This window comes from Lissotriton helveticus, chromosome 1_1 (genome assembly GCF_964261635.1).
Source record: "Lissotriton helveticus chromosome 1_1, aLisHel1.1, whole genome shotgun sequence".
Lineage (NCBI taxonomy): Eukaryota > Metazoa > Chordata > Amphibia > Caudata > Salamandridae > Lissotriton > Lissotriton helveticus.
The window spans coordinates 1,792,128,302-1,792,156,244 of record NC_136057.1 but is presented as its reverse complement, the minus strand read 5'-3'; the positions used below and the strand labels follow the sequence as shown (position 1 = coordinate 1,792,156,244).

At 43.9% G+C, this 27,943-nt stretch overlaps 1 protein-coding gene across 3 annotated transcripts in view; it reads left to right on the top strand.

Moving 5' to 3' along the window:
- Window positions 1-27,943, top strand: part of SLC25A17 (solute carrier family 25 member 17) — a 273,120-nt gene that overhangs the window by 25,545 nt on the left and 219,632 nt on the right. For 2 of the 3 annotated variants that reach the window (XM_078640599.1, XM_078640605.1), the window contains exon 2: window positions 17,496-17,664. In XM_078640599.1, the coding sequence (XP_078496725.1) occupies window positions 17,533-17,664 (132 nt within the window). In that variant the 5' untranslated portion in view covers window positions 17,496-17,532. Of the gene's footprint in view, window positions 1-8,505; window positions 8,964-17,495; window positions 17,665-27,943 lie in introns of those variants that run through there. The other variant, XM_078640609.1, reaches the window with a different exon arrangement.

Genomic DNA, 27,943 nt, shown 5'->3' with positions numbered 1-27,943 from the left:
CCACAATCTACCTTCAGAGAGAAACTCCGAATTGCCTTTATTCATACTTTCCAATTGAGCCCTTCAGCAAGATACCCCCTTTAATCACAGACAGACTACAAGCTGGTTGCAGGCAGCATAGCACCCAGCCATCAAGATTCATAGTAGCTCACATTGTGTTAATCTCTCCTTTATAGTCTATTAGTGCAACTACGCAAAACTTCGCAGTGAATACTGACTGTGGAATAGAGCCAAAAGCAGTTTATCACTACAAGCACCAGACCTGTAACTGGCGCACAGATTGGCCTACATCAACTCCGCGCCAGGATACTTGCTAGTAACAGAGCGCGTTACAAAAGTCTTTATAACATAACATCAAACCCTATGCCCCTAAGCATGAGCTTCTCTCCTACTTCCAGATTCAAGCAACCATTCCAATATACAATTACAGAGAAATAGTGACCACATGTACTACATTAAATAATCTGTGCATTTCCACCAACCGGAGTCCAAGTAAGCAGATTAAAACTTGTCTGTTCTAGATATGACGGTGTTTCAAACTTTTCATTGCTAACCTTCAAGTTTAGATTTGAGAGCTGTGTCCCAGAGCACCTTAATGCTGTATATTTCCATGCTGGTTTTAGCTTAGAATAAAATGATATGGGATGTAACCCAGGCCTCTGCAGCCCCTGCGGTGCAAGGGCCCCCCACAACTGTTAGGGGGCCCCATTTATTCCAAAACCAATGAATATGTGTGAGATCATGGAGGCTCAGGGGCCTCTGATAACACCCTGAAAGGGGGCCCCATCATTTTATGTTGCGCGACTGGAAATAATCTGGCTCCATCAGGGTCCAGCCTATACCACCACACCAGAGTGCCGACCCCACTTCCGTCCTGAGAAATGTGCACTGTATTCTCACGTCACAAGACCTGCAGTAGTTGAGGAAGAAGTTAGTGTGTGGCCATAATATTAAACTTTAAAAAAAACAAGTATTTGCAATGCAATAGGTCTCGCATTTACGTGAGTTTGAGCTATTGGCATTGTAAATAACAATGCCTTTTATTTATGTTTTGGTTTTTAAAACTGAAATAAAAGGCATTGTCATTTACAATTCCAATAGCTTAAACTCTCTCAAATGCGAGACCTGTTGCATTCCAAATGCTTGAAGGCATCGCTGAGTTGCCCTTTTCTGTCTCCCATGGCACCTGAAGAGCTCCCTGTTTGTTAAGAGTTAAATAAACAAGCCGGTGGTCACAACTGCGCACGAGAGACCCTCCTGCCCTCCTACAGTAAGAGACCCTAAAGAAAATAGTGCTTACAGACTGAAGAAGACGTACCATGTAACAACCGAAATAAAAAGGCCAGTCCTCCTGGGAGGTTACAAATGAAGACATGGCAGTACTAAGGAGGGACTAACAAACCTACTAACGAATCAGAAGACAGCATTCATGAAGGACAATGACACAAGCCAATGACAAATATGGGCAGAGAGTGGGTGGAACATCAAATACATACTTCAATACAGCATTGCTCGCAGAGCAGTGCATGCGCTGCCAAGGCTCGACCTAAAAAGCTTAAAAGGCCTTACTTCCAAGAGTCTTCATCTCCAGTATCTGTCAGTAGCATAGCCAGCGTGGCATTGGCCCTAGTAGAAGATTTAAAATGGCTCCCCGGTTTGAATTGTGAAATACTGCAATAATCAGGGTTCAGTGGCCCCCTCTGGGCCCCCATGCCACTGCATCTGCTGCACTTTGGTATCTCATGTGTTTTGCTTAGTAGGGTAGCTGTCCAACACTCACACCAACATCCCTAGCCTCCACCCAATGTATCCAATCTCTATAAAATAGACCTGTGCCTCAAGGCCTATATCCTGCAGCTCCATATTCAAACATTTGGATGGTGTTATGTCCCACACAGAGGGTTTACACATAGCTGGTTTTATGCAGGCTTGACTGGAATTTTAAAGTACAAACATTAGTAAAATTACCTATGGTCAGTATTGTTTCCCCTTTCATACTTAAACAGTAAATCTAAGAAGAATGCAATTTACAATGTGTTTACAGTTGCACATATGACCTGGTTGATAATTTAAGTAATCAAAATCAGAAAGGGAATGTTTAAAGTGAAAATGAAAACAAACAATTTGGCATTAACCTCTTAGCAGCTGGGCCTTTGGGCCTCCGTGCTGAGCCTTTTTTTTGGCTATTTGTAGTACTTCGTGTTTAGGCCGCCATAACTTTCTGTCCACATAAGTTATCCCTCAAATTTGTGTCCTTTTTTCCATCATCTTGGGTTTTCTAAAGGTACTCTGGGTATGTGGATTCCCCTGGAGGGGATCAAGAAAATAGTCAAAATATAGCTACATTTAGATTTTTGGGGGGAAAAATAGAAAAAGTGCTCTGGATAAAAGTGTGTGTTTTTTCATAAAAATGGCACCAGCAAACGGTTTGCTGTGATAAGATCACCATCTTCCCAGCTTTTAGGAACATGGAGTTTTTTCAAAGATTTATCCTATTTTTTGTGTTTTCCATCTACTTTCAGTTTGTGGTGGAAAACGGTGTAAAACCCATGAGTTAACCAGGAAAGCTATGTATTTCTGAAACTTGGCAAAATTCCAAATTTAGCAGGTGTAAAAAACCGCAGGGGTAAAAAAACGCCATTTGTGACAACGTTTTCATCTGTAACTTGTTATCACGATTGGCGATTTACAAAAGCAATGTACCACTACGTTTGATAGACCGTTTTGGTAGTGGGGTTATATAGGGTTTGTAGGTTCTCCAAGAAATCGAGGTACCCAGAGCCAACAACTGAGCTTCACCATACAATGGTTTTCATATATGTAGAGTTAAAAATAGATATCAAGATAACTAACCTATGTATTATTGCAATGGGCACAAGATATGAAATTTAGGAGCAGTCTTTATTTGTACATCTCTGAATTTGTGGGTACCCATAAGAACATATGATTCAGAGGATATTTCTTCTTTCTTACACACTGACTTACATTTGGAAGGCTCCCACATGTCTTTTTATAAAAATGGTTCGTCACCAGCGTGGGTAGGCCTAGTGCAGGCAACAGGAAACAACCCAAAACGCAACATGGATACAGCACATTTTTCCACTCAAAACATAATGATTTTTTGCAAAGTAGTAACTGTGCAAGCACCTAGGGAAACCTAGCTAACCTGTACATATATGAAAACCAGGATGGGGTGACTTGCATGGCTTTCACCAGGCTGTTTTACCCAGAATCCCTTGCAAACCATAAACTATAACTAAAAAAACAAATTCTCCTCACATTTCTGCGATGGAAAGTTCTGGAATCTGCGGGGAGCCACAAATGTCTTTCCACTCAGCATTCCCCCGAGTCTTCAAATACAAATGGTACCTCACTTGTGTGGATCGACCTAGTGCCTGCAACATGAAAATACCCACAGTGCAACATGGATACATCACATTTTTCCATTCAAAACGAACCCCTTTTTTACAAAGTAGGTAGCTGTGGATTTTGGGCCCTAGCTCAACCGGCACTTAGGGAAACTCAGCAACCCTGCACTTTTTTAAAAACTAGACACCTCGGGGTATCTAGGATGGGGTGACTTGCGAGGATCTCCTGAGGGTTTTGTTTTTGCCCACAATGCTCTGCATTTCACAAACTTTGGCTGAAATCATGCATGACAAGAAGTGGGTCAGATGCGGACAGATTATGCCGGAAATAGCCAGGTCTTTACTGCTTTCCTGAATGATCCTGATGGTACCTGGGAGGGTGTTCCAAAGAAGCCAGGGCACGGATAGACGGACCCCTCCCCCCACCTGTGCTCTGCTGACTCGAGGGACGTATGCCAGGTGTTGATCTGAAGAGCACAGCATGGGGCTAGGGTCGTAAGGGATAAGAAGATTGGATCGAATGGGGGGAGCTAGGGAGTTAAGAATTCAGTGTGAGATGTATAATGCCTTAAAGTGGATTCTCTTCTCCACCGGGAGCCAGTGCAGCTTGCGGATGGAGTTCGAGACTGAGCAGGATTTAGGAAGGGCGAATAGAGTTCGCACAACAGCTTTTTGCGGCCTCTGAAGGCGATTGATCCCTGCTTTGTTGGCGCCCAGATACAGATTTACAATAGTCCAGTCTAGAGAGTATGGTGGATTGGATAATGATCTGGCGTGTCTGGGCATTGAAGAACCCGAGCAGAGGCTTAAGTCCTCGTAAAAGCCCGAAACACACACCAGCCACTGATTTCATCTGTGCCTGAAAGGTCAAAGTACTATCATCTAAGGCACCCAGATTTTTTACCATATGAGCATGCTTTGGTCAGAGTTGTTTGACAGAGCGATCTCGAGTTGAGTATCATCAGCACAGGAAACCAGAGAGAGGGGCCCTACCATTTGCTACCACCGCTAGGGGTTGTATATATATATTAAATGGTGTAGGGCTCAAAGCTGATCCATACAGCACCCTATGGCGTACAGTATGTACCTGGGAGCCTTAGGTGGGAAAACGCTTGGAAGGATCTTACTGACAAGAATGATGTGAACCAAGTTAAGGCGGCACCTCCAATACTTATCTCCTGTAGGCGTTGCAGCATGATCTTATGCAATCCTGTGTCTAATGCGGGCGGCACTTAGGTCGAGGAGGAACAGAGCCGAGGCATAGCCCTCATCCAGGGAGCCCCACAAGTGTTCTGTGACCGCCGGCAGGGCAGATTCTGTGCTATGGCTGGGTCTGAAGCCATTCTGTGAGGAGTCCAAGATTTCATTGAACTCTGCGAGTTTGGTTAGAAAAGAGTTGATATGGGATTGGGTAATTTTAGCCACAAAGAGGAGTAAGCAGATGGGGTGAAAATATTCCTGCTTAGATCCATCAAGGGTAATTTATTTTTAGGGGAGGAATAACCTTAGCATGTTTCCACAGAGCAGGTACCACAGCTGATGACCTAGGACAGATTTATCAGCAAATAGGTAAAAGCTGAGGCAGAAATTTCTGGAACTGGTCCACTTCTCCACTCGCCTTCCAGTACCTTGTAGTTTTTTTTTCACCTGGGTCGGAGTCTGAATCCGCAAAATTTCTACCACCCAGCATTACACCACTTGTGCCGATAACGCTGCCTCACTGGTGTGGCTGGGCCTAGTACCAGGAACGTATCAATCCTAGGTCCATGAAAATCCTTGCCTGAGGACTCCTATTGACCTCGGATCCGCTCCTGTCGCTGGCATTAGGCCCGACCACAAGTGGCTCAGCATTTCTATTGGCACAAGTGGAGGAGCATGCTGGGTTGTAGGAATTTTGTGGATACTGGAAGTTTCATCACAGAAATTTAAGGAAAATGCATGATTTCAGCAAAGTTAGGGATTCACACAAGGCACACCACCCTGGAATCCCCTGGTTTTCTACTTTAAAAAAATGTCTGTGGTTAGTAGGTTTTCATGGGTGGCGGCCGAGCATGGACCCAAATCCTGCAGCTACCTCTATTGCCAATCTCTCCATGTAGCACTTTAGGGTCTTTTGTGTCAAGGTCCCATAGCCCACTCACACAAGGGAGGTCCATTTTTATTGAGAGATTTGAGGGAATGCTGTTCGGAAGCTTTTCTCGCAGAAATGTGAGGAAGATGTGTGTTTTTAGTCAACGTTTGTGGGTTGCAGGGCATTGTGGGTAAAGAAATGGTGCGGGAGGCATGTGAAGCACACATCCGTAGTCTCCCCCAGATGTCTAGTTTTCTGAACTGTCTGAGTCTGGTAGTTTTTAACAGGTGGCAGCCTACCCAAGTGCGAAAAGTGCTCCAATGCACGTGAGATGCTACTGGGAGTTTGCCAAACTCTCCTGGCCCATATGTAAAAACAGCACCCAAAGGAATCAATTGTCCTCTTGCTTGCCATTGGGATAGGATACTTTAATCCACAAGAGAGCAGAAAGAATGTTGAGGTTTCACGGGTGAGGGTGGTGCCTGATGTTAGGATGGGAAAGCCCACCCCATTGTTTTATTAATAATATATATTGCTGCCATACAGTGGGCTTTCTGCCCTCCCCGTGAGAGGCAGATCTAGGGTCATTACTGTTGCCCCCACTTAGTTGAAGAGGGGGCATAACCATGCCCACCCATGGTGGGCAGACCCCACACCTCTTTTTTTATTTATTTATTTATTTATTTCCCTGGTGTCTAATGGCCATTTGTCCCCGATGGGGCAGATCAAAGGTAATTATCTTCATCTTAATATCTGCACTTGTGGGTGAAAATAAAGCCCGCCTCTCATCTTACCCCTAGGGGAGCAGAAAGACTGTGCCCCAATGTTTTTGGGGTGGGGGCATTACCATACCCAGGGTGGGCAGACTCCACCCTTCAATTATTTTTTCCCAATTTCCCTTGTATCTCTTGGGCTTTCAGATTGGGGGTCATTACCTCACCTGCCCACAAGGGGGTTGTAAGACTGCGTTCCCATTTATTTGGGGTGAGGGCATGGCCATGTCCATGGTGGGCTGCACACCCTCTCTTTTGAAAAACAAAAAATGCCAAAAATAATTCCCAGATGTTTAGTGGGCTTCCTGCCCCCGCTGGGGGCAGATTGGGGGTAATTGCACCCATCCACCCAGAACGACTGACATACAAAACAATTACGCACAAGCCTTTGCCCAAGAGCCGCTCCCTAGCTCCCTGTTGTCTAGTTGGTGGATCCCTACTTGGCGATCGCTTTCCTGTGGCAATCCCCAAGTAGGGATCCACTGGTAAGAGGTACCATTGGAAAGGGGAGATTCTCCCCTTTCCGATACCTCTCCTATAAGAATCAGTGCTTGGGGCCTGAGAGAGACCCATAGCACTGATTCAGTGAAAATGATATGAGCCCTTTAACTCGTTTTACTTTCACTTTTGTATGTGATGACGCCCGTGGGCTCTGCGCGCCAATGGCCATTACATACAACAACAAAAAAGCTCAGGCTGCTAGGTAAGGTCTTCCCAAGCCTCCGGGATTAAAAAGGAAATCCTCTGGTGCAAAGCACCAGCGTGGACTTTCTAACCCTCCCCAGTTTTGGCCCATGGCTGACACCCGCACTGGGGAGTGTTTGCAGGTGTTGGCCATTGGCCAACACCCGCTCGTAAGGGTTTTAAGTTCAATTTATGGATCATGTCTGGGCCTTTGCAGAATCTTAAAACGTAAACAAATCATTCGTATTTTTCTGTGGGAAAGGTGTCAGCCCAACCCACACCACCCCACGTAGATATGCCCGCGACATTTTCTTATCAGCTTTGAACTTCAAAATCAAACTTTGCCTCACAGCACGTTCCAATACAATAGTAGCTGCAGGACTCTGAAAAGGCGCACAGCTTTAGAAGGCTTAATTTCTGTGGCTGAAGAGCAAAGGTAAGGCTCACATAGTACCAGGTGCAGAAGCATGGAGCCCCCAGATAGCAGTTAAAGTTGCTCTGGAGCTGGGGTGAGGATGTGGCATAACGGCTGGGGCTGTCAACCTCGAATCTGGGGAACCGGGTTTGAGACTCGGCAATGATGCTCAACATCCTGGGATTCTGGGCAAATCACTTAATCTCCCTGTGCCTAACAAAAAAATAAATGTGTCCATCTGTAACGCAACTGGCTCTCATGTAAAACGCTCTGATACCGAATACCTTCGGGTCAAGTTCGTGTTATTTAAAACTCCGGAAAAAAAAGAAAAGAGCAGCTGGAAATCCAATTCCCTTGGTGTGAAGAGAGGAAAGGGTTTATGCACCTTCCCATACCCCTAATATATCTGCACTTGTGGGTGAAAATAAAGCCCGCCTCTCTAAAAGGAGATGCTTAATAGGGTCTCTCTCTAGCCAGCGACCCTGGTCCAGTCACACATCTCCAGTACCAGTAAACAGGAACTGGGAAAACACCCCAACGTTCGGCTTACGACCCAGAAAATGTTAGAGGAATTTAACCAGTGCATTTTGCATTGGCTATTACCTAATGACTGGGAGGGACATGGGTCATGTTTAGGTGGTCCTGGCCCACCTACTAGCCTGTCAACCGGTATTTATGTCTCATCTCTGCCAACATCTGGATCTAGATCCCCCTTTCCTCCCAGGAAAAGGTTCAGAACATCAAGGGGAGAGCATCAGGAGAAGTCTTTTGATGACAAAGACATATTTTGTGTGAAACTTTGTCAGGAAGTCTAAAGACCTTAACAATGCTGAGACCGTGGGCCTATCTAAGAATTTCTCTACCTCTGGAGAGGAAGGGATGGCATTGTCTACGGAATATGAGGGCAAAAGAGGTGATGCCAGAAATCCTAGCTAGGTTACGTTTGCATATTGGGTTTTCTAATTAACAAATTCCTGGTTTACCCCTCCCTCAACATGTTCCTTCAAAAGTGGAGAGGCCCTAACAAGATTGTTTGTCCTTGCTTTCTGTATTCCTCAGAGATTGGCTTACAGATTCTGCAAAGAAGAATGTAGCTCTTTTTATGTCTGTTGAGGAAAGCAAACTCTTTAGTGTTGAGCTGGAGGAAATCTTCTCAGAATGTTTTAAGAAAACATTTTTTCTTTTATCCTTCAGGCGGTCTCATGTCTCATCCTTTTCAGTAATTGAAGGTACAGCTAAACCGTCTTTCAGACAATCTTGAAGACATCAATTTAATCAATACTCCAGAAAACAAAGGGGGAAGAATTTCCAAAATCAGCCTCAGAAGAACATGTCATCTTTGCCTAGGAATACTCTGCGTTACTGACTATGCCGAAACGGTCCAAGAGTGGTTGGTGAGAGGAAGAATAAAGTATTTTTCTTCAGGAATGGGAACAGTCTGCTTCACATTTATGGGTCTTGAGTATAATGGTAGAGGGTTATCTCATCAAATTCCCCCACCTCCTATAAACTGGGACTGTTATCACGCCAAATCCCTCAGATAAGATAAGGTTGGAAGCAATGGAGACTGCATTTCAATACTTAATTCTCAAGGAGGCAATGAGAGCTGTACTGAAGAAAGAATGAGACAAGGAAACCTACTCAAAGGTCATGTAAGTTCCAATGGTAACAGGAAGATTCTGTGTGATAGTAGACTTAAGGAATGTCAACAAATGGATAAGAAAAATTCACTTAAAAATGTGGACCTTACTGAAAATAATTCCACTGATCCCACTAGGAGCATATATGGTGGCTCTGGATTTATTAGACGTCTATTTTCAGGTTCGTGTTACAAGCTTACATCAGAAATTTCCAAAGTTTTCCATTTTTGGGAACCATTACCATTTGCAGGTCTTTCCCTTTGGGATCAGATCTGCCCTGGGGGGGGTTTCACCAGAATGATGGCTCCTATGGTATCTTGGGTGCATTTGCAGGATCTGCTGATCTTCCTATATTTGACTGACTGGCTTCTAATGTCATCAAACAAGGAGACTTCGAGATTATTGAAAATAGTGGATGACTGCCTAACAATTTATGGCCTCATTCTGAATTATTCAGTGTCATCTGATTCCTACCCAGGAAAATCTTCATAGGTGCATTGATGTGGGGTGCATCTTTCAGAGGAAAGAACAGAGCGATTGAGAAAGACCGTTGCCCCAGGGGTGTCACGAAGTTAAACAACTGCAATATTGTGCCTGAAAGTTGAAGGTCATACTGCCTCTGATGCGTTCCTTGTCTCCTGAGCCAGACTATATCTAATACCTCTGTTGGTTCATCAGTTGAAGTACTGTATACTGTCACATTTGGAGTTCGCGAACTGATTCTAGTGACAGATCAGATTTTTATTTTGCTACAGGGGTGATTGAAGATAGTTATTAGTCAAGGGTTATCCCCTCTGGACTGTTCCTCCACACCTTTTTTTTGTTTGAATATGTTTATTGTATTTTGTCATAGTACAGAATTACACATATGCAGTCATTGCGAATAAACGGCGCTGTTACATAAGACAGGGAGTCCCAGGCTTCGCGAATCACCACCCCCCCGTGGAGGTATGGTAGCAAAGGGCCAACTTAACAGGAGCACGGGTAATCAGCATGACAGGTTCATATAGCTCCAGCACATGCATGATACAATAACGTACAGTAGTGGCAGTGCCTAGCGTTGATGCAAAGAACCTCCGTATAGTGGCTGCATAGCCTAGTCTCTTTCCATACAGCACTCAAGGTATACCATGACCGGAAAAGCAGGTCAGTTGTTCACATTACCAAGATATTGCACATTCAACATTGTATTCGAAAACTATCAACCATAAGGAACAATTCTAGACATATAGGAAACCATTAACCAGGCGGTGCCTAACTGTGATCATGTGTGTGTGGAGCTTGGGATACTGAAAGGAGTGTGACTAAGTGTGACGTGTCGACGGGCTGTTCCTCCACACCTTTTAATAACAGATGCCAGCCTCATTGGTTGGAGAGCAATGTTATCGCACAATGTTGTTCAAGGGAGATAGTCTGTGATGGAACACAAACGGTCTTGGAATGGGAAAGAGCTGCCTGCAGTATGAAACGTTTTGATCCATTTCCAGGATGTGCTGTAACATGGACATGTTCTAGTGAGAATGAACAATCAAGTGATAACAGCATATGTGAACAACAGGGAGTTCAATATCTTCCTCCCTGAATGTGGTTACAGTGAGAATAGGGATGTGGTCAGAACAATTTCTTCTTTCTTACCCAGCCGGTTACATAACATGGAATGAGAATATTTTAGCAAATACTAAAGAGAAGTTCACAACTTCTCAAGATCAGTGCCTGCTGACAGCAGTTTTCAGGGAGATTTGCCCCCCAGAAAAAAATCGGTTGAAAAAGTTCTGTTCTCAGTTTTCAGTGGATTTGAAAGTAGTGGAAAAGAAGCAGCACAGGTGCGTCTTTACTCTGCAGTTTAACTGAATGAAACCATTTTGCTTGCTAGTAGGCCACGGTATTGGAGCTCGTGCAGTACCTACTGACTTTTATAATCCATTTGAAAAGTCATGCTCGCATATCAAGAACCTTTATGTGACTAACTTTATAGATGAGTTTGCGGCTCCAAACTATGTTAATCATACTCTGGAAATCTCAAGAAAATAAATGATTTCTTTCATCAAATCCTTCAAATAATCTTATGTGGCAGGCCCCCACGGAATTCCTATCAACGTCCTAAAACTGGACCTGTATTGTTCCAGAATTTATTTATTTTTTAAACAATACTCCAGTCTAGCCAAATTATCTTTTATCTTGGAATGGGACAATAATTCATCTGTCGGGTAAAAAAAGGCCAAATAGGTGATATCAGAAATTACCTGCTCGAAGCGCTTATAGATGCTGAGAGGAAACTCTTCCAAATTCTTGCTGAAATAATACTTCCGAATGGGCGATCAATTCCCCTTTAGGTCCTTTTAATTAAGCCGGAATAGGTCTGGTTGTTCTACATTAGACAACATTGTTGCACTCACTCAAACAGTGAATCAGATCTTAAGAACACAACCGACATTGTATTTTTCATGCCCAAAGCGTCTTTGTTTTTTCTAGATGTTTCTGTAGTTTTATTCATGCCGCATAGGAGTTATGTACAGCACAAACTGAGTCACCTCTAAGTGTCAGAGTGATTTCAGGATGTGAATGGGTATTCTTAACGGGCAACTGGTGGAGCTCCTGAGTTCAGGTTGAAGTCACTGGGTGATAAAGGTGTTCAGACTTCATGTGCATCCACTATTTGCAGGTTGATACTCCCCATAACCTCTTTCCAGGCCTTATAGGTTCTAGTTCCACCTCTCTTCAGGGTTGCTTCCCTTGGACCTCCCCTTCCACCGCCAGAACAGCCCCTTTTCCAATGCTTCTCATTCACCACTCAGTAGGGCTCGGCTACCCCAACCTCCACACCTACTTTTCTGCTGAGGGTGTTGCCCCCCTAGGCGCTCTACCTACTGTTCTGCAGGGCTCAGCTACCCATAGGCTCCGCATTAACCCACGCCACCACACCGTAGGTATAGGTGAAGAAAGGTGGAGTCTGCTGTTTAAACAAGCAATGGCATAGCCAATAGGTCTGACCCTGGCAAACGTGCAAGATTTTGTTTTTTAATATCTGTTGATGTTTAAAAACGTATTCAATGGATATAAAACATCTGAAAGTAATACAGAGCAAAAATACGACTGTATAAAAGTGGTGAGCATATGTTTGCAAAAAAAGTAAAACATGACCCTGGTGGGGTGGGAGGGGGGGGGAACATGAAAACTGAACGAATGCAAGGATTTACACCTCAGCCTTGGCTCTGAATTGGACTCGTTTTTAGGCAGATTTGCACATACACATAAGCAAAATGGCAACACTTAGTTACCAGATCAAATGTCTGATGTGGTCTGGTGACCCGTTGCCCCATGATGTATGCTGTCGTGGGCTCAAGAAACCTTTGAATTGCTGACTGAAAGCCCCTGTATGTGTGTGTATGTTTGTAAGTGTCTGTGTGTGTGTGTTTATTCACTGAAAAACCAAAAGGTTAAAGTGATGTTTTAGTTAGGTGAATATATCAGTGACAACACTAACGTTTTGAACTCAACCACAGACATTCTCCGCCATGCACTGCTTATGAACTTCACAAATGTCATCAAACATGACCAGTTCTATGACATTTATGACATCACTGATGACTGATGACATAACATCATCCAAGTTTACTCTGTACCACACTGTTTGCAGGCAGTGAAACTCTCTTAAGAAATACTCACCAGAATTAACAAGCATTGAAAATGCAATAGGTCTCGCCTTTGATTAAGTTAAAGCCATTTTCTTTGCTAATGGTATTGTATGGCAAAGCAAAAGGCTTTAACGTAATAAAAGGCGAGACCTATTGCATTTCCAATGCTTTTTTATTCACCTGTTCTCCATGTTGCTTTTAGCCCCTCCTCATGATGTCCAAGTTGTAAATCCCCTGCTCCCCTCCCGTGCCTCAGGCAAGCATAACAACAGAGGCACCATTGCAGTGTGCACTCCCTGCTACTCCCTTCCCCTTGTCCAGGTTATTACTGTGAAGCACGTCCGTGCCTCAGGCAAGCCGAACAATGGAGGCGACATCACAGCACGCAATCCCTGCCTCCGTGGCGAATGCTAACATGAGCCATGGAGCCATATTATCTGTGTTTTTTGTTTTGGTTACTGTTTATCATAATTTTGCTTTTTTTTAATGAATAATAGGAAAAACCATGTCTCATCGAACTTTTCTCCCCAAAATAAGGCAGTATTTGTGGAGCTCAATTGAGGTCTGTGTCAAGCTTAAAGCTGTTCTCCGGGTTGGAGGAGTACCTGCTCAGAAGAAGCAGACCGTATAATCACATAAGTTGCCGAGGTGATGTCAGATGGCAACGCCTCCAGCCGAGGAGTGAAGTGCTCGAAGCAGTGAAATCATCCACTTCTGCTGCTCGATTGCGCTAAATTAAAAAAAGGTGAGCGTGTTGCTGATCCTCGCTTATGATCAAAAAGCTTGCCAGAGGACCGTGTTGTGACAGTCCTAAGGAGTCTACTGGTTCAGCGCTCCTAGAGACTACAGTTTAGCCCCCGGCGAAAGTATCCAGTTTGGGTAGGAGCATAAACCAGTACCTCTCACATTGTCAACTCCTAAAGAATCTGCAGAAACCTATGAGACACTGGAATAGAACTCGTAAGTAATGACACAGCGGAAACCCCGTGCAGCCACATTGGTCAAAAAGGTCTCTGTGGTGTGTCCATGCCTCCTCCTCCTGTAGCTGCTGCCAGTCCTTTGGCGGTGGGGAGGGGAGGGAACTGCCCTATAGTGCGCCAGGTGCGGCTTGTGCTTTTGAGGAGAAACTCCCGGGGCAACTGTCCACTTGAACCTGGCCCATAGGCGGAGAGGAGAGCCAAGTGCGAGGAGCACGCAGAAAATACACACAGGAACACCGACGGCTGCAACGTAAACAAAATAAATGATGTTTCTGAAATTACGTTGTTTTGCGTGTCAAGTTAATAGAAGTATACGAAACAGCAGAACCATTCAATATTAGGACCTTTAAAGACCACACTCTATAAAAATAAAAAACAGACAAGCACACCGCGCAGCACCGATGAAACTGCTGCGAAAATGTATATCAGTAGTCCGTAAAAGTGCGTAAATATCCGGCGCAACATCAATACATTATTACTTAAAGATCAACCAATAGCACCCACACAAAACAATGGTAAACAAAATGGCGTCAGCTTGTCTAGATGGGCCGTCCTAAAAGTGGACAAGGCGGTAACCCCAAAGCCCGTTTTTCAATCACACGTCAGCGTTTAACATAAACGATGACGCGCGCCAATTGAAAATGAGGGCGTGGCTTTAAGTTACTTCGGAATCTGTATCGATTCCAAAAGTGACTCGCATGGCGAGAACAGCGCATGCGCGCTGCTAACGCCAGGCAAGACCAGCGTATGCGCGCTGCTAACGCCAGGCGAGCCCTAAAAAGTATCTACTAAGAACAGTATACATTTTGTGCAGCACTTCTCAAAAAAGATACTAATTGCTTAAAATAACCAAGGTCTGAAGTTGCTAAACATCATGCTACCTTCATACGGAGGTGAAAACCTTACAGACAGCCCATCTACTGAAGCAAAAGAAACACATGTACATAAGTTAGTACCTGGTGTACACAGTTTCTATGTTATGTAGAAATGGTTCTGCTGAGACAATTCTGTCTAATAACTCAAGGCTTCTTACAATACTTAGTATCTACTATGTAGGATATTTGCCCTGTTGGAAACTTTCTGCAGAACCAAAAGACTTGTGTGGGACATACTGGTCACAAGTCGTCAACTGTCATCTGCTGAGAGAGTTACTCTTCAAGTTAAAGATTTACAACCCCTGGGCCCGGGGGGAGAGGGGGGACTTTACAAAATTTTTGGGGGGAGGAGGCGTGCATGGCCGCCCGTCTCCAGGCCAGTTTTTGTCCTCGGGGACTGTATTCCCAGGGCATGCATGGCTCCCCGTTTCCAGGCCAGTTTTGGTCCTGGGGGACTGCATTCCCCGGGGACTGACGTACTGCTTAGGAGGAGGGAGGTACGTGCCCCAGAGTCCGTCTTTTGGCCTGGGGACCCCATACCCTGGGGTCTGATGACTTTTCTTTAGGGGAAGGTGGGTCACGGGGTCTTCTCCTGGGGCAGCTTTTGGCCCCGTGGAACTCCCCTTCCCCCTGCCCCCCTCCCCCCTCAATGCCTGACGTATTTTTTAAGGAGACAGGGCCACTCTTTCCAGGCTTCTAAAAGCCCTGGGTACCCCATCTTTCTGGGCTGCTGAACTAATTAAAAGTAGGGGGCCGTATACCCCCCCCGTGCCAATAATGGCCCTGGTAACCCCATCCTTAGTGGCCGGCTTCCTAACGGTTTCCCGGGGCCCCATGCCAAGACACAGCACTTTTTCTGCCCACACCAGCGCAAATAGGGCAACCTTGGTTTGGCAAGGTTGGCTCCTGGCTGGCGGGGTCACTTTGAAAGCTTCTGTCTTGCTGGTGAAAACTAAAACTCGTCTCCCAGCCGGCAGGAGCTTTGAAAATGCATAAGCCAGCTGGGAGCAGACTTTTAATCCGTTTCCCTGCCTGCACTGATGTGGACAGGGAAGCAGATCAAAATATTGCTCCCACCTGGAGGAAGCAGCTTAAGTAGCTGCTCCCTGAGGGTGGGAGCAATGCTGGAGTGCCGAGGGTCAAATTAGTCTCGCAGTCCCCCTTCACTTCACTGGAGGGGTTGGTCACAGTACCTGGACACAGGCTAGGCCTTTTGGCCCACCCAACTGCGCACAGCCATGCACGGCGGTGCTTGGGTTTATGTATTGTAATTAAATATGACTTTACATTAAAAAAGACCCTCAAAATTCACTTAAAACAACCACAGGTTAAAGCAACGTTATTTTTAGATGAAATGTTCAGTGACAACGTAACTCTGGGGCATGAGTTAAAGTTACCTTAGGGCACGAGTCATAGTTACATAATAACTATAACTATTAAACTATTTATTACTGGTGAATTCCATTGGTTTTTAGAGTTTAAGACATTACGTTGCTACAGAACATTTCACTTGTATTGTTACTTTCACCATTATTTTTTTCAGTGTGTATATATGTATGTATATATGTATGTATGTGTGTGTATGTATATATATACACACACACACTATATATATACACACACACGTGCAGATAAATGTATTAATTTTCTTGGTACACCATCAGGCTGGCAAGACAGCTAGAGCTGACTCCAGGATATAAATACAAAATATATGCTTTCTTCTTAAGGGTAGGTGAATGCAGCAGAGGTGACACAAATCTTGGTTTCAAGCTAACCAAAATAATGGACACCAGCCCATCAATTTCACTTTCACATAAAGTATCACCAAAAATGTGCTTGCATCGCCATCAGTCAAGCAGGTATATGGCACCCTTTAACAAGGATATGTAGATCTTGATAGGGGTACCGTTATCAAGCCAAGAGAGGTGTTAAATAAAATATTTGAACCCTCTATTGTTGAAACCTGCTTGTTTCAACTTTGGCGTGAAATGTATTTCAGTTTTTTCTTTTAATTGAGACTGCTTTTGCAGTTCAAGAGCAGATTCATATAGTAAGACTTGGATTTAAGGGTGAGAAAATGTGTATTTGTCCTATTTGTGAATTTTGGGCTGTAAATGTCTGTTCCTCAGCTGTGGAGAGGCGGATGAGCATATTACGTACACCAGCTGGTTAGTCTACTTCATTGCTACTACATGAGATGTCGATGTGCTTCATTTTGATGTGTAGTGAGACGAGCCTTGGAATATCAATATTTCTCTTTTTTAGACTTCGAGTTCTATTGTCGGGTCCAGTCCCTGGCACACATTATTCCAGACATCCACACAATAATGTAGTAAAATGTACTTTCTTTTTCTTGTATTCGGACATGACCATCTAAGCTGGATTTTTTTAAACCTTGAAAGTGGGGGAGACATTAGGGAGATTAAAGCAGGAAGAAAGTCAATGAGTTTTTTCGTGGAAAATATTTGCGTATACCATCCATCTTCAAATTGATAAATTGTTTGTTCCTGGGTTTCCAGCGGTGATTAGGACTGAGTGAAAGTTTTGTGCACAGATTGCAAAATGAGTCACAATTCTGGCATTACTTTTGGAGGTGAGGTGGGTGGAGTCATGCAAGCGTATTGGAAGTTTCTAAAGCTGACTCTTAAAACAGTTACTCCTGTGGTGAGGGCCAGATCTCCCTCCACTGGTGTGCCACAACTCAACTAAAGAGACTTGGATAATGGTGTGAGTGCGAAATGCTAATAGTAGAGCCCCTGCACCTCCCCATGTGTGAACAAGGCTCTTTCACTCGTGGGACCTGGGATGGGGAGGTTGTTCACATGCATTGCATCATCGTTCTCTGTGAATTTTTGCATGTTACTTAAAATAGCTATAATAAACTAACCATGACGACTCGTCCACCAACATTAACTGTTAGCATCATACAAAATGACTGCTTGGTGTTGGGCCAGTGAGTTGCACACCTACCCAGTTCCCCAGCATAATGTCAGCAACTTACTCCCAGACATCCTTAATGTCTATATCTTGTGACAGACCACCCTTCTCTTACAGATCGACTCTTCTGTGGCAGTTCCACCACTGGCATAGTATGCCACCTTCCTGGAGTCTCGGTGCCACAATGGAGGAGACCATGGCGCTGGAGCCCGAGTCTCGGTTATCTGCTGTGTCCCAAGCAATGTTTTCCTATGAAAGTCTTGTGCATGCCCTGTCTGGCGCAGTGGTAAGTAGGGTGGTGTGCCTTGGTATATTGTTATCACACAAAACGTTTTGCAGGTGTAAAACGTGTTTGTTTTTTTAATAGAGAATATTCACAATTTATTTCTTACGTTTATTTGTCTAGTTCCCTTTATTTTTGTGTTATTTTATTGTATAGGGCTCCAGTGTCCTTCAGCTTTTGTGGTCACATAGAAAACTTTTAAACGAAATAAAATGTAGCATTTCCTGTATTGATAGGTTGAACAGATAAGTGTTGACTTGTCACGGAGCCCACCAGCACAGGCAAGTGTTTCTAAAGGGCCATAGAGGTGCCAACTAAGGGCCATCTTCTCTGAGTTCCGAACTATCCTGTCAGGCTGGGGTGAAAGAGTCTAAAGAGGCTCAACCCTATTTTAGCACCACCTATAGAGTTCCTTCAATTCACACGACCTTCTGGTCAAGTAAACATTCAAATAAGGAGCAAGAAAATACATCTCATTATTTCTTTTATAGCACACACAAATTTGGGGAATGGGCTTTGCTGCCCTGTCTTGCCGTTTGCATGGCTGCAGGAAACTTGGAATATTTTAGGAGGTGGGTGAAAGCACTGCCTTCTAGTTATAGACCTAACCCCAAGAATACTTCTCTGTTGTTGCTGGGCAAAGGAGAGTTTGTTGATCTATTGCCCTTCATGCATGAAACATGTAGACCAAATTAGAGGGACCACTTAGGGACAAAAGTTCAATTGGTCGTCTTTTGTTTTTTAACCAATGTCTAGAATCCCCACGGAATAAAGCAAATACATGTGGGGTTTCTGATTCAATTTTAATGCTCATCAAGATTTCACCTTCCACACACAACCGCTTGCCAGCTTACAGATGCACACACTACAAATACAGGCAGTGAAAAGATATCCCATCAAAAGGGACCCCCTTTCTCTGGGCGAGGTACCGGCTAGGAATTGCAGCCCCTACGTGAAGGTGAAGAAGCATGCCACCTGGGGGGGGGGGTGAGGTTTCAAAGTCCTGAATTAGGGATTCCGTGAACAACAATTTTGGTACACATTAGGACACCTCTTATATGACGCCTCCTATTTGAACCCTGCCAGACAATTGGACTGAGGGTACTACCTGCGGAACGTCAAATTAAAACCAGCATTGAAAATGCAAAGGCCTCGCCTTTAATTAAGTTAAAGCCATTTGCTTTGCTATACAATACCATTACAAAGTAAGTGGCTTTAACTTAATAAAAGGCAAGACCTATTGCCTTTTTAATGCTTGTACTGTCACTGCTACTCCAGCAGGAATCAATTAACACCACGGAAGGCGACCTTGTATTTCCGGGTCAGATGGCTCTATGAGCCAATGCACCCCTGCACGAATCTGTACTTGACCTTTGGTCGCAGGCTCTGCTCCTGGGAGGTTCACTCGGCCCCCTGATGTCTATAAAATGAGCATCACCGTGTCGGGTAATAATAAACATCTGTTGCACAGCGTCAAGATACCCTTTACGGTTAAAGTGCGATTTACAATGGCTTGCCATGTTCATAAGAACTGGAAAGCTTCCAGTGCATTGCACTACTGTGTCAGGGTCCATTCAAAACATGCCGAAGCCCTTAGACTCTGGGTCGAAAAGCCATTAGCAAGCACGGTAAGGTGGGAGGGAATAGTTTGAGTTGGGTTCTTAGTTGGCGAGCCATGTTTTGTTTTCGCTAAATATTGTAGTGATACTGTTTCGACATACTGCCCAAATTGGCCAAAGGGGCAACAAGGAGATGAAGTGAAAAACATGACATCCCACACTTTGATTAGGTAGGAAAGTAGAGATCTAAACCCATATGTACAAATTTCACAGTTAGCAATATAATTATTATACAACATGAAAATGTAAACGTTGTACTAGATTGCCACGTCCTGGACTATCCTTTTTAAAATGAAGATAAAAAGGCGATTGAAACCAGTTGGTTAGATTTAAGTGATCAGGCGACAACTCGCAAAGACACCCATTTCTACAGCACATGACTGGATACATTATGGTGGTCTCCTCAAGACTATATATGCAGTGAAAAATTTGACAGCTATGTCGCCAATTTGGAACGTAAAGTTTGTCTTTCTGTCCTATTTTATGCATCCACCTGGCCAAGGCATACACATTTGACAGGCTGTCCAGGGTGAACCCCAGTTTGTTGCCTGGTAATGGTAGCCTTGCTAAGAGCCCAAGGCGGATGACGTAAGCAGCCGGAGTCCAACACCGGTCCTTAACCTTAGAACAGATTCATGAAGTCCCTGCTGGTGTCAAACAGATGTTTCTCTGATTCCTGCCAAGATGGTGGCTGGTGTCCAGACATCCATCAGACACGTCTTCTTACGGGGCTATGGCTTAATACTGTCTTCCGGGCCTTATCTGGTTTCAGTTACAGCTAAGAGAGGCTCACTTGGGCATTCCAGCTCATCTGGCGGACGCAAAGAACCCTGGCATCACTTCCTCCTTGTAATTGGCAGTCAAAGCATCTGTTTATTGGATCACCACGTTTAGCATGTTTTGACATCTGCATTATCAAAACAACACTGCCCAAGCTTGATACACACATTGGTGAACTGTAGCCTGTCTTATTAATATAAAATGGTTTGTCTTCACAAGTGGGGTTCAGGAATATGAATACCCACTGAGACTAACTGGAATAAAATATATATTCAACAAGCCTTAGTACAGTCATTCGTTTTGGCTTTTGTAGTGAAAAGATTGTTAACACACTACCCAGAAGAAGCATCACCTGCTTTAATAAATTGATTCAACAGACACGAGATTCAGAGGTGGCAGGGCAAAATGTATATGGTTACTTAACACGTAATACACATGTACAGGCAAGGGAAGCTCCCTCGCATGCACAGAATAATATAGGCACATGCAGTGATCAAACATCCCAAACTCCCACACAAGTGCTGCATGTTCAACAGCAGAGCCAGGAACTCCAATGTACACAGAATACTAATAGTACAGGCACCTGTGCAAGGAGGGAGGGGGGTAGAGAGAGAAGGGGTAAAGAGAGGGGGGTAGAGAGAGAGGGGGGGAAGAGAGAGAGAGAGAAGGTGAGAGAGAGAGAGAAAGAGAATTAATGTTTGTTTGCTGGTGCAGATATGGTGGAATAGTATGAGAGAGAAGGGGAGTATGGCATGGTGTACAATAATGTGTCATGGTGTGTCAGTGCATATGGTGTTGTGATGTGAAAGATTACTTTATGCAGGTGTGTGTTTGCAAGTTGGTGCATGTGATTGTTAAGGTTTATGGGACGGGTGCGAGGGTGTCCGCATGTACACAATTGTGAATTTGAGCAGGTATTTGCATTCTTGTGTGAAAAGGTGTGCCTAACAGATTAGCAAGGGGTGGCAGGCATACATTTTCCCTTGAATTCACTGCAAAAAATCCCATAAGTCCTTTACAAACATCACACGAATATGAACCATGAATAAGATCACACCAAAACGCACACAACCATACATTACACATTTAGATGTCTTTATTTCACAAAATGCAGTGATGTAAAATCTATATTTTGCGGGACTTTTCTCAAGACATTGAACGAATAACCGATATTTAGAAGAAGAGGTACTTAATAAAGTTAAATAGGACAGTGAATTTTGAATTCAGACTTGTGAATCCCAGAGACTTTGCTTTAAAGCACCTGCTGCGGGAAGGTGCCAGTCCACGAAATTTAAGAGATTTACCACTGCACTGGTAAAAAGCAAACCGAAAACTGGGACACAAATATCCCTCTTTAATGATTAAGATAAGTGGAGGAATTTAATTTTAAACTTAACATTTTTTTTTGAAAACAGATTTTATTGATAGATCACATAGAAAATCGCAGATCTCTGTACCCCAGAGGTATCTGCCAGACACCAGCACACATGCAGAACAACGCAATCCATCATTACTTTTACATTTACTACAATGGGATCAATGCAAGTAACCAATCCACCCCCTTCCCCCACCCCCTCCCCCCTCCCAACTGACCGCAACTCCATCCCACCCGGATCCCTCCCCCCTGCACTTAAACTTAACATTTTAACATCTAACTACTATTTAGAAGTTTTCGTTGGAACATTTATGTATCTGACTTCTTAGAACATCAATGTTGTCACGGTTCTAATCGTACTATCAAACTTCAGAAAATGAACAGACCAATGGGGTGGGGTGTACCTAGACCCCAAAAGTGCCCTTTCCGCAATTTCTAGATTTGGGTCAATTTTTTTGTTTATTATCATGCTTTATGCAGGAAACATTTATGCACTTGTTCGAGACCCGACTCCTGAATGTTTGAAAAGGTTATTTTAAAGGGGTCACTCATTGTAGAAAAAAAGAAACTTCTCTTTGTCGAGTCCTGGCCCTCAAACAAACACCAATAACAAGCATTGGAGAATGTAGCTTTGTATTACGTCAGCTTGGGTTTCGAGATCCGTTGTATTAAACTGCTAAGAACTACCAGTCCCATTAATGTTTGGCTGTAAGAGGACGCGGAGACCAAATCAGTGAGAGATTTCATAAAAGCCTGTTATGTGCATCTCAGTATGACAGTAAAGACAATGCTGGAGTCCAATTGGCACCCAGAGTGTTACACCAGGCAAGGAAATGGAAACTTGGGGGAATCCTGTTATTCAATGTGCCCCTCGCTATCAAAAAACCCAGAAAATGTGACCTGAAAGTAAATCGGTGCTGGATTGTGTCAGAAGACACAAAAATGAACAGAACGTGCTTCTCAATTTGGAAATAAGAGTCCTAGGGGACTTAAAGGCCAGCCCAAATTGCTACTTGCATAACCCTAAAAACAAATATTTAATCTCCTTTCCTGCCATATGCTTCTCTTTCCACAATGAAGTGGGCGCTGTTATTATTAGCAACAAAAATGCGGCAACTCTGAGGGCGTGCTTTAACACGTACACTGTGCAGCCTGTGAAGACGGTGTAAAGGTTTTCAGTTTACTTACCTGGGAGGGCTGAGCCCATAAAATTATGCCTCCCATGTCGAAGAGCTGCCAGAAAGGGAACTCAGTTTGGCACCAGTAACAACAAAGGCTTTCAGAAAACCTTTTTTAGGTCTCAGCTGGCGTGGGCTGCGCACAGGCGCAGTCTAGCTGGCGAGATTTAATGATTTAGAGGGCTTTCAGTAAATGGCTTTATGCTTTATGGCTTTATGCCCCACCCCTCTTTCTCATTGGCCGGCGTCACCGTTTATGCTAAACGGTGGCCAGCCATTGGGAAAGAGCTTTTTGTGACGTGGACTTTTCTCTTTTACAGACGGCCCACTTGAACGGGTTAGTCTGCCGTGAAAGTTTTCTTATCTTTATCGGGCCATGTGTTTAAACTCATGGCCCCATAAAGACAACAAAGCTTTCACGATGGACAAAAGTGAAAGCAGACTGTGTTTGTTCTTCCAGGTGAGCCGAGCATGCCAGGACTTGTGGTCTCACATTTCCCATTACCAGCACAAGTCTACAAGCGCCCGCATGCTGAGTGCTTTGAGCTGCGACATCAGGGCTTGGTGAAAGTCACTGCCTTGTCACTTGTACAGTGACAGCTCGCTTGCGGCTCTATTTATTACGATGACAGCTGTACCAAAGACAATTGCCGTTACTGGAGTCTGTTTTCTGATTATACAGTCTTATACTTTCCCTAATTGGATTTAAGTGGTTCGCAGCATCACTTTTAAACTTTCAGACAATCCAGCGCAGAATTAAATAAAATAATTATGAAGGCGGGTTGCCAAAGCTGAAAAGAAAGTCAGCGAGCCTGTGTTTGACTTTGTGGTATGTTCTCTTAGTAACAGGCATGTGGTCCAGTCCTATCAGAAATGACATGGAAACTGACTTTTTGCAGAGGGAAGCGGCGGTGTGAGAAGCAGTTGTGCGTCTTCGCGTGGTACTTTGCCATGATTTCGCTCTTATCTTTTTTCTTTTTCTTTTTTGGTACACGACATTCCAGGGGATTTACTTTTCTAAGTACAGGCTGGCTTAGGACCGTGAAGAGGATACAGCGTGTACACATAACACTGCAGTAAGCATGCTGAAACTCCCTGAACAATTCCAGAAATGTTGCTTAAGTCTGCCAGTCTCCACCTTTCACCTGTTGTCTCCCTCTTTCATCGAGCGGCGAGCCAACACAAATAAGGAGGGTTGGAAGCTTGCCTCTTAGGTAGCTTCAGTGAGCAGCTTTGGTTTCAAACCCGCCCCATGTCCTGCGCCGACTCGCCTTTGATCCTCCGCGCCCTGTGATTATCGCGGTTAAACAGGGAGGCAAGCCTTTCATTTGCTTGCTTTTAATGAACAGAAATGTGGCTGAAGTGACAGCTGCTGGCTGCTCTTTCCCCCTTGTCGTGCCGCTACATTTCCGAAGCTAAACAGGGGGCGGGGGTGTGGGGGCCTTAGGAGAAAGATGATGAGATTGAGTTCAAAGTAACCAGAGCTCATTACAACCATTTGACAAACCACACACCGCAAGGTGAACAGCGCTGGTTAGGCCAGACTGCGAGCATCAGCGTCTCTCGCCCACGCCATGCGTTTGAATGTACTGTGTATTGCAATTCCATGTATGTTGTGCTTATTATGCCAGTCAAGGCGCGTTTTTGGGGAAAAAGTTTGTCCTCACACAGATTAAAACATGTAATAAAAATAATTATCTTCTTTTAGAAAAGCAGGAAGGTGTTCTTATGGTGGTTGACATTTATTCCACACATCTAGGTGCAAACTCCACAGATATGTGGCTAATAGTAAAATGTGTTGGGGGCAATTAGGTGAGACCGGATCACAACGATGCTGGCCACCACGTCAACGTCACTAGATTCGTGCTTGACACTAACGCCTCATCAGGAAGCTCTATATAAAGCCAACTTTGTTCACTGAAAAAAACATGGTGACATGGACACAATACCAGGTCTGCGTTCAAAGGCAGTCTAAAACAAATATCATGCACTCCTGCCAGTGACATCTGCAGATACTATAATTATAATAGTAATGGCACTATAGGCACGAATGTTGTCGAGAATACATCACAGAAACGGTTACTGTACATGTCAACCAAATGCATCCCTTTGACGCTTCTTATTTTTCACTCCCATCATGTTTTAGTCCCGTCAGCCCTCCATATATCCTGGGTAAATGGATAAGGTTTGCTCCTCAGGACTTCTGCAGCAGTAACATGAGCAAAGCCCAGTACTCCAGGCCCGCTTGCATGAACACAATCTTAGCATTTGTATTAAAGTACTCAAGGAGAAAGCATTTCAATATATAGCAGGCGACTGTAAAACACTTCACTACTATTAAAGTCAGCCTGCAGAGAAATGTTCTATGAATGAAAATTCATTTTCATGAGAGCCTGGTCTTGAAATCAAGTTTTAGCAGAGATGTTTAGTCACCCACGCTAAGCTACATTTCTCTGCCTAGGTATGCTCTGACTGACTCCATCTAAACGATAGTTAATCTTCCTGGGAATATTCTGAACAGAATGTTACACACACAAAGACGCCCCTCTAGGCGCTAACTTTCCCACAATGCATGGTATTGTTCTAAGAGGGACCAACTCTGGTCACTAACTTCACGCCCAGTGGGTGGTGCTCCCCCCCCAGTTTCTTGACCGACGGATGACCCTAGATTTAATGTAGCTGGAGAAGACATGTGAGCACATGAACAGGAAGTGTAGAACTATGTCATAATCAAAGAGAAAGAAATAGGAAGTGGAGTCCGAACTTGGCACCATCCAAACACATCCATTACAAATTGGGATCTGCCACACTGCTTATTCAACTAGGGTTCCTCCACCCATGGACTGTGTCATAGATGATTTATTTATTTCTGCAGTTTTTTTATGGCATGGAGAAGACACTTGGGTATCAGAGCACTCCATGTAGATTTAGAATCATAAGACTGAATTACAGGTAAACTGCAGTTTCTCCTCATGGTTCATAACGGTGGCTTAAAAGAGAGAACTACAAGCTAAAATAAAATCTTTAACCAGCACTGACACTCACTCATTTTCTACAGGACAGAAGAACTCAATGCACTCGACCCCAATAGCGACTCAAAGATGGAGGTTCGAGCACTTATTGTCCCTTGTGCCCTTTAACTAAGCACTCCTTCTCCCCTTGTTGGGGAAAGATCCAACTACTTTTACTCTGAAGTCTCAGTGATCCCTCTGAGAGAGTCCACAGCGCCAAGGGAGCCACTCACAGTTGAGGTATGGTATGGCACCCCTTGCCAAAGCACTCCCTCTCCCCTTTTTGGGGAGGGATACAGCAGGTAGGCCTTGGAGTCTCAGAGACCCCTCTGAGAGAGTCCACTGTGTAAAGGGAGCCTCTTGCATCTGAGTTAGGGAATGATATCGCTTCCCCTGGGATCACAACTTACTGGAATTTGGACGCAGCTTTTACTCGTCTACCGGTTTGTGCACCCGTCACCCTCCTCCCTCTTCTTTCATGTTGTCTCTCATCCTCCCCCTCCTCTTTCCCTCCTTCATTCACTGTCTACTTCCCCTGCTCCTACCCCCTCCCCCCTAAATCGTTCCCCTTGCCTACTTTTTCCCTTACGCATATGCCCTTATTGTTTGTCTCGACTGAACATGTAACTATGTAGCTATGCTCTAATAACTGTATAACCTTTGTAACGATGTAACCTGCAACTATGGTCTGATACGCATGTAAAGTGCTCTGATACCTCCGGGTCTAGCCAGCGCTATATAAAACCTTTCAAATAAAAATAAATACAAATAAAATAAATCTGTGTTTCATAAGCTCAGCGTATAGTGCGATGAGGTATTTGAAAATCCATCCATCCTCGGGCATATCTCATTACCAGCCTATTTTCTTTCTCTACCTAGGATGTTGTTTCTTCCTTATGTACTTCAGCACCAGCACCGGTCTGGGAAACATTACCAAAACCTCCATTGAGACTTAATCACTGACAGTAAAGTGAGAAATTGTACTAAAACATTAAATTATTATCAGCTTTTTAGTCCACCCGTCACAGTGTGTTCAGAAGTGTTTACACGCCTCGCTTTTTAGATTAGTCACTGTATTATTCAAAGCCTTTTGTTATATTTGACATACAGTAAGCATGTTGTACATTGTCACTACAGTTCTCTAAAAACTGCAGTTTTTATAAATGGTAAGTCATTGGTTGTGACCTTGCATGTGTAAATAGTGTTGTGCCTTCCCTTATAGGTTTTTACTGTGGGCAGGGTAAGTAAGCTACATCTCTGCTCCCACCCGTACTGAAAATGCTTGTTCAGTACTCTATTTGGTTGCTTTAATTTGTTCACATGCATCTTCACTATTATCAGACAAATGCTACACTTTAGGTACTGATTTCCTCAAAGTGATTCACAGCGATCACAGTCCCGAAGAAAGACTTTCGATCCCTGCAGTGGAAAAAGTAGAAACATGTTGCCCACTATGAAGGGTGAATGGACTATCTTGATGTTTTACGTTACCATCAGTTGACCCCAATAAAAGAATGGCTATGCCTACCATGAGGAAATTTTAGCTCATATTCTTGATCCTTTCAATTTCCTTTTAGTATCAAGGTTAGAGAAATGTGCTCCAGGACATAAGTCATCTTGATAGTGGACCTCATTCTACACTTGAAGAGTTGGCACATCACTTTATATTCTCACTGATGTAACTACCATATTATTTGGCGAGTCTGGCCGTGTCACAGCACTAGAATTTGGTGAGGAGTTGGCTCCAGCGATGACACGAGCCACCTTAGGATGTTTAGGGGAGTACAACACCTCCTAAAATAATACTTCCTCCCAGATCCACACACCCTCTGTATTAGGATCCATGATACTTGTAAGGTCATACATAGTGCTTAATCTGTAATACAATTTGAGCAAGAACCCTCGCAAGTAGGCCATTGCAGCTTTAACCACCCATTGCCCTGCTAACACTGCCAACGACAATACCCATGCAACAAGTCTCCAAAGCTATCAGAATGGCTTGGGTGTCAGGAATACCTAATTTTTAATGTATTTTGAATTAATAAACAACTGTTGTTCTGCTCATCTCTAAATTACACACACAGTGCCACCATGTGGCAGACTGTTATAGTGCCGGTGTTCTCAATTAAGTGCTGGTGCAGAGCACCAGAAACCACAGGCTCAAATTAAGCACTCATACAGAATTCCTCACTGTGCTTGGAGGATTCTTAACTGTAGAGACCCTCTGCACTGTTGAAGAGGTTTGTAGAATTCAAGCTCCCCCACATCTCTAGCTGTGAGCTTTCTACTCCATAAAAGCTGACCAGGACTAAACTTTTA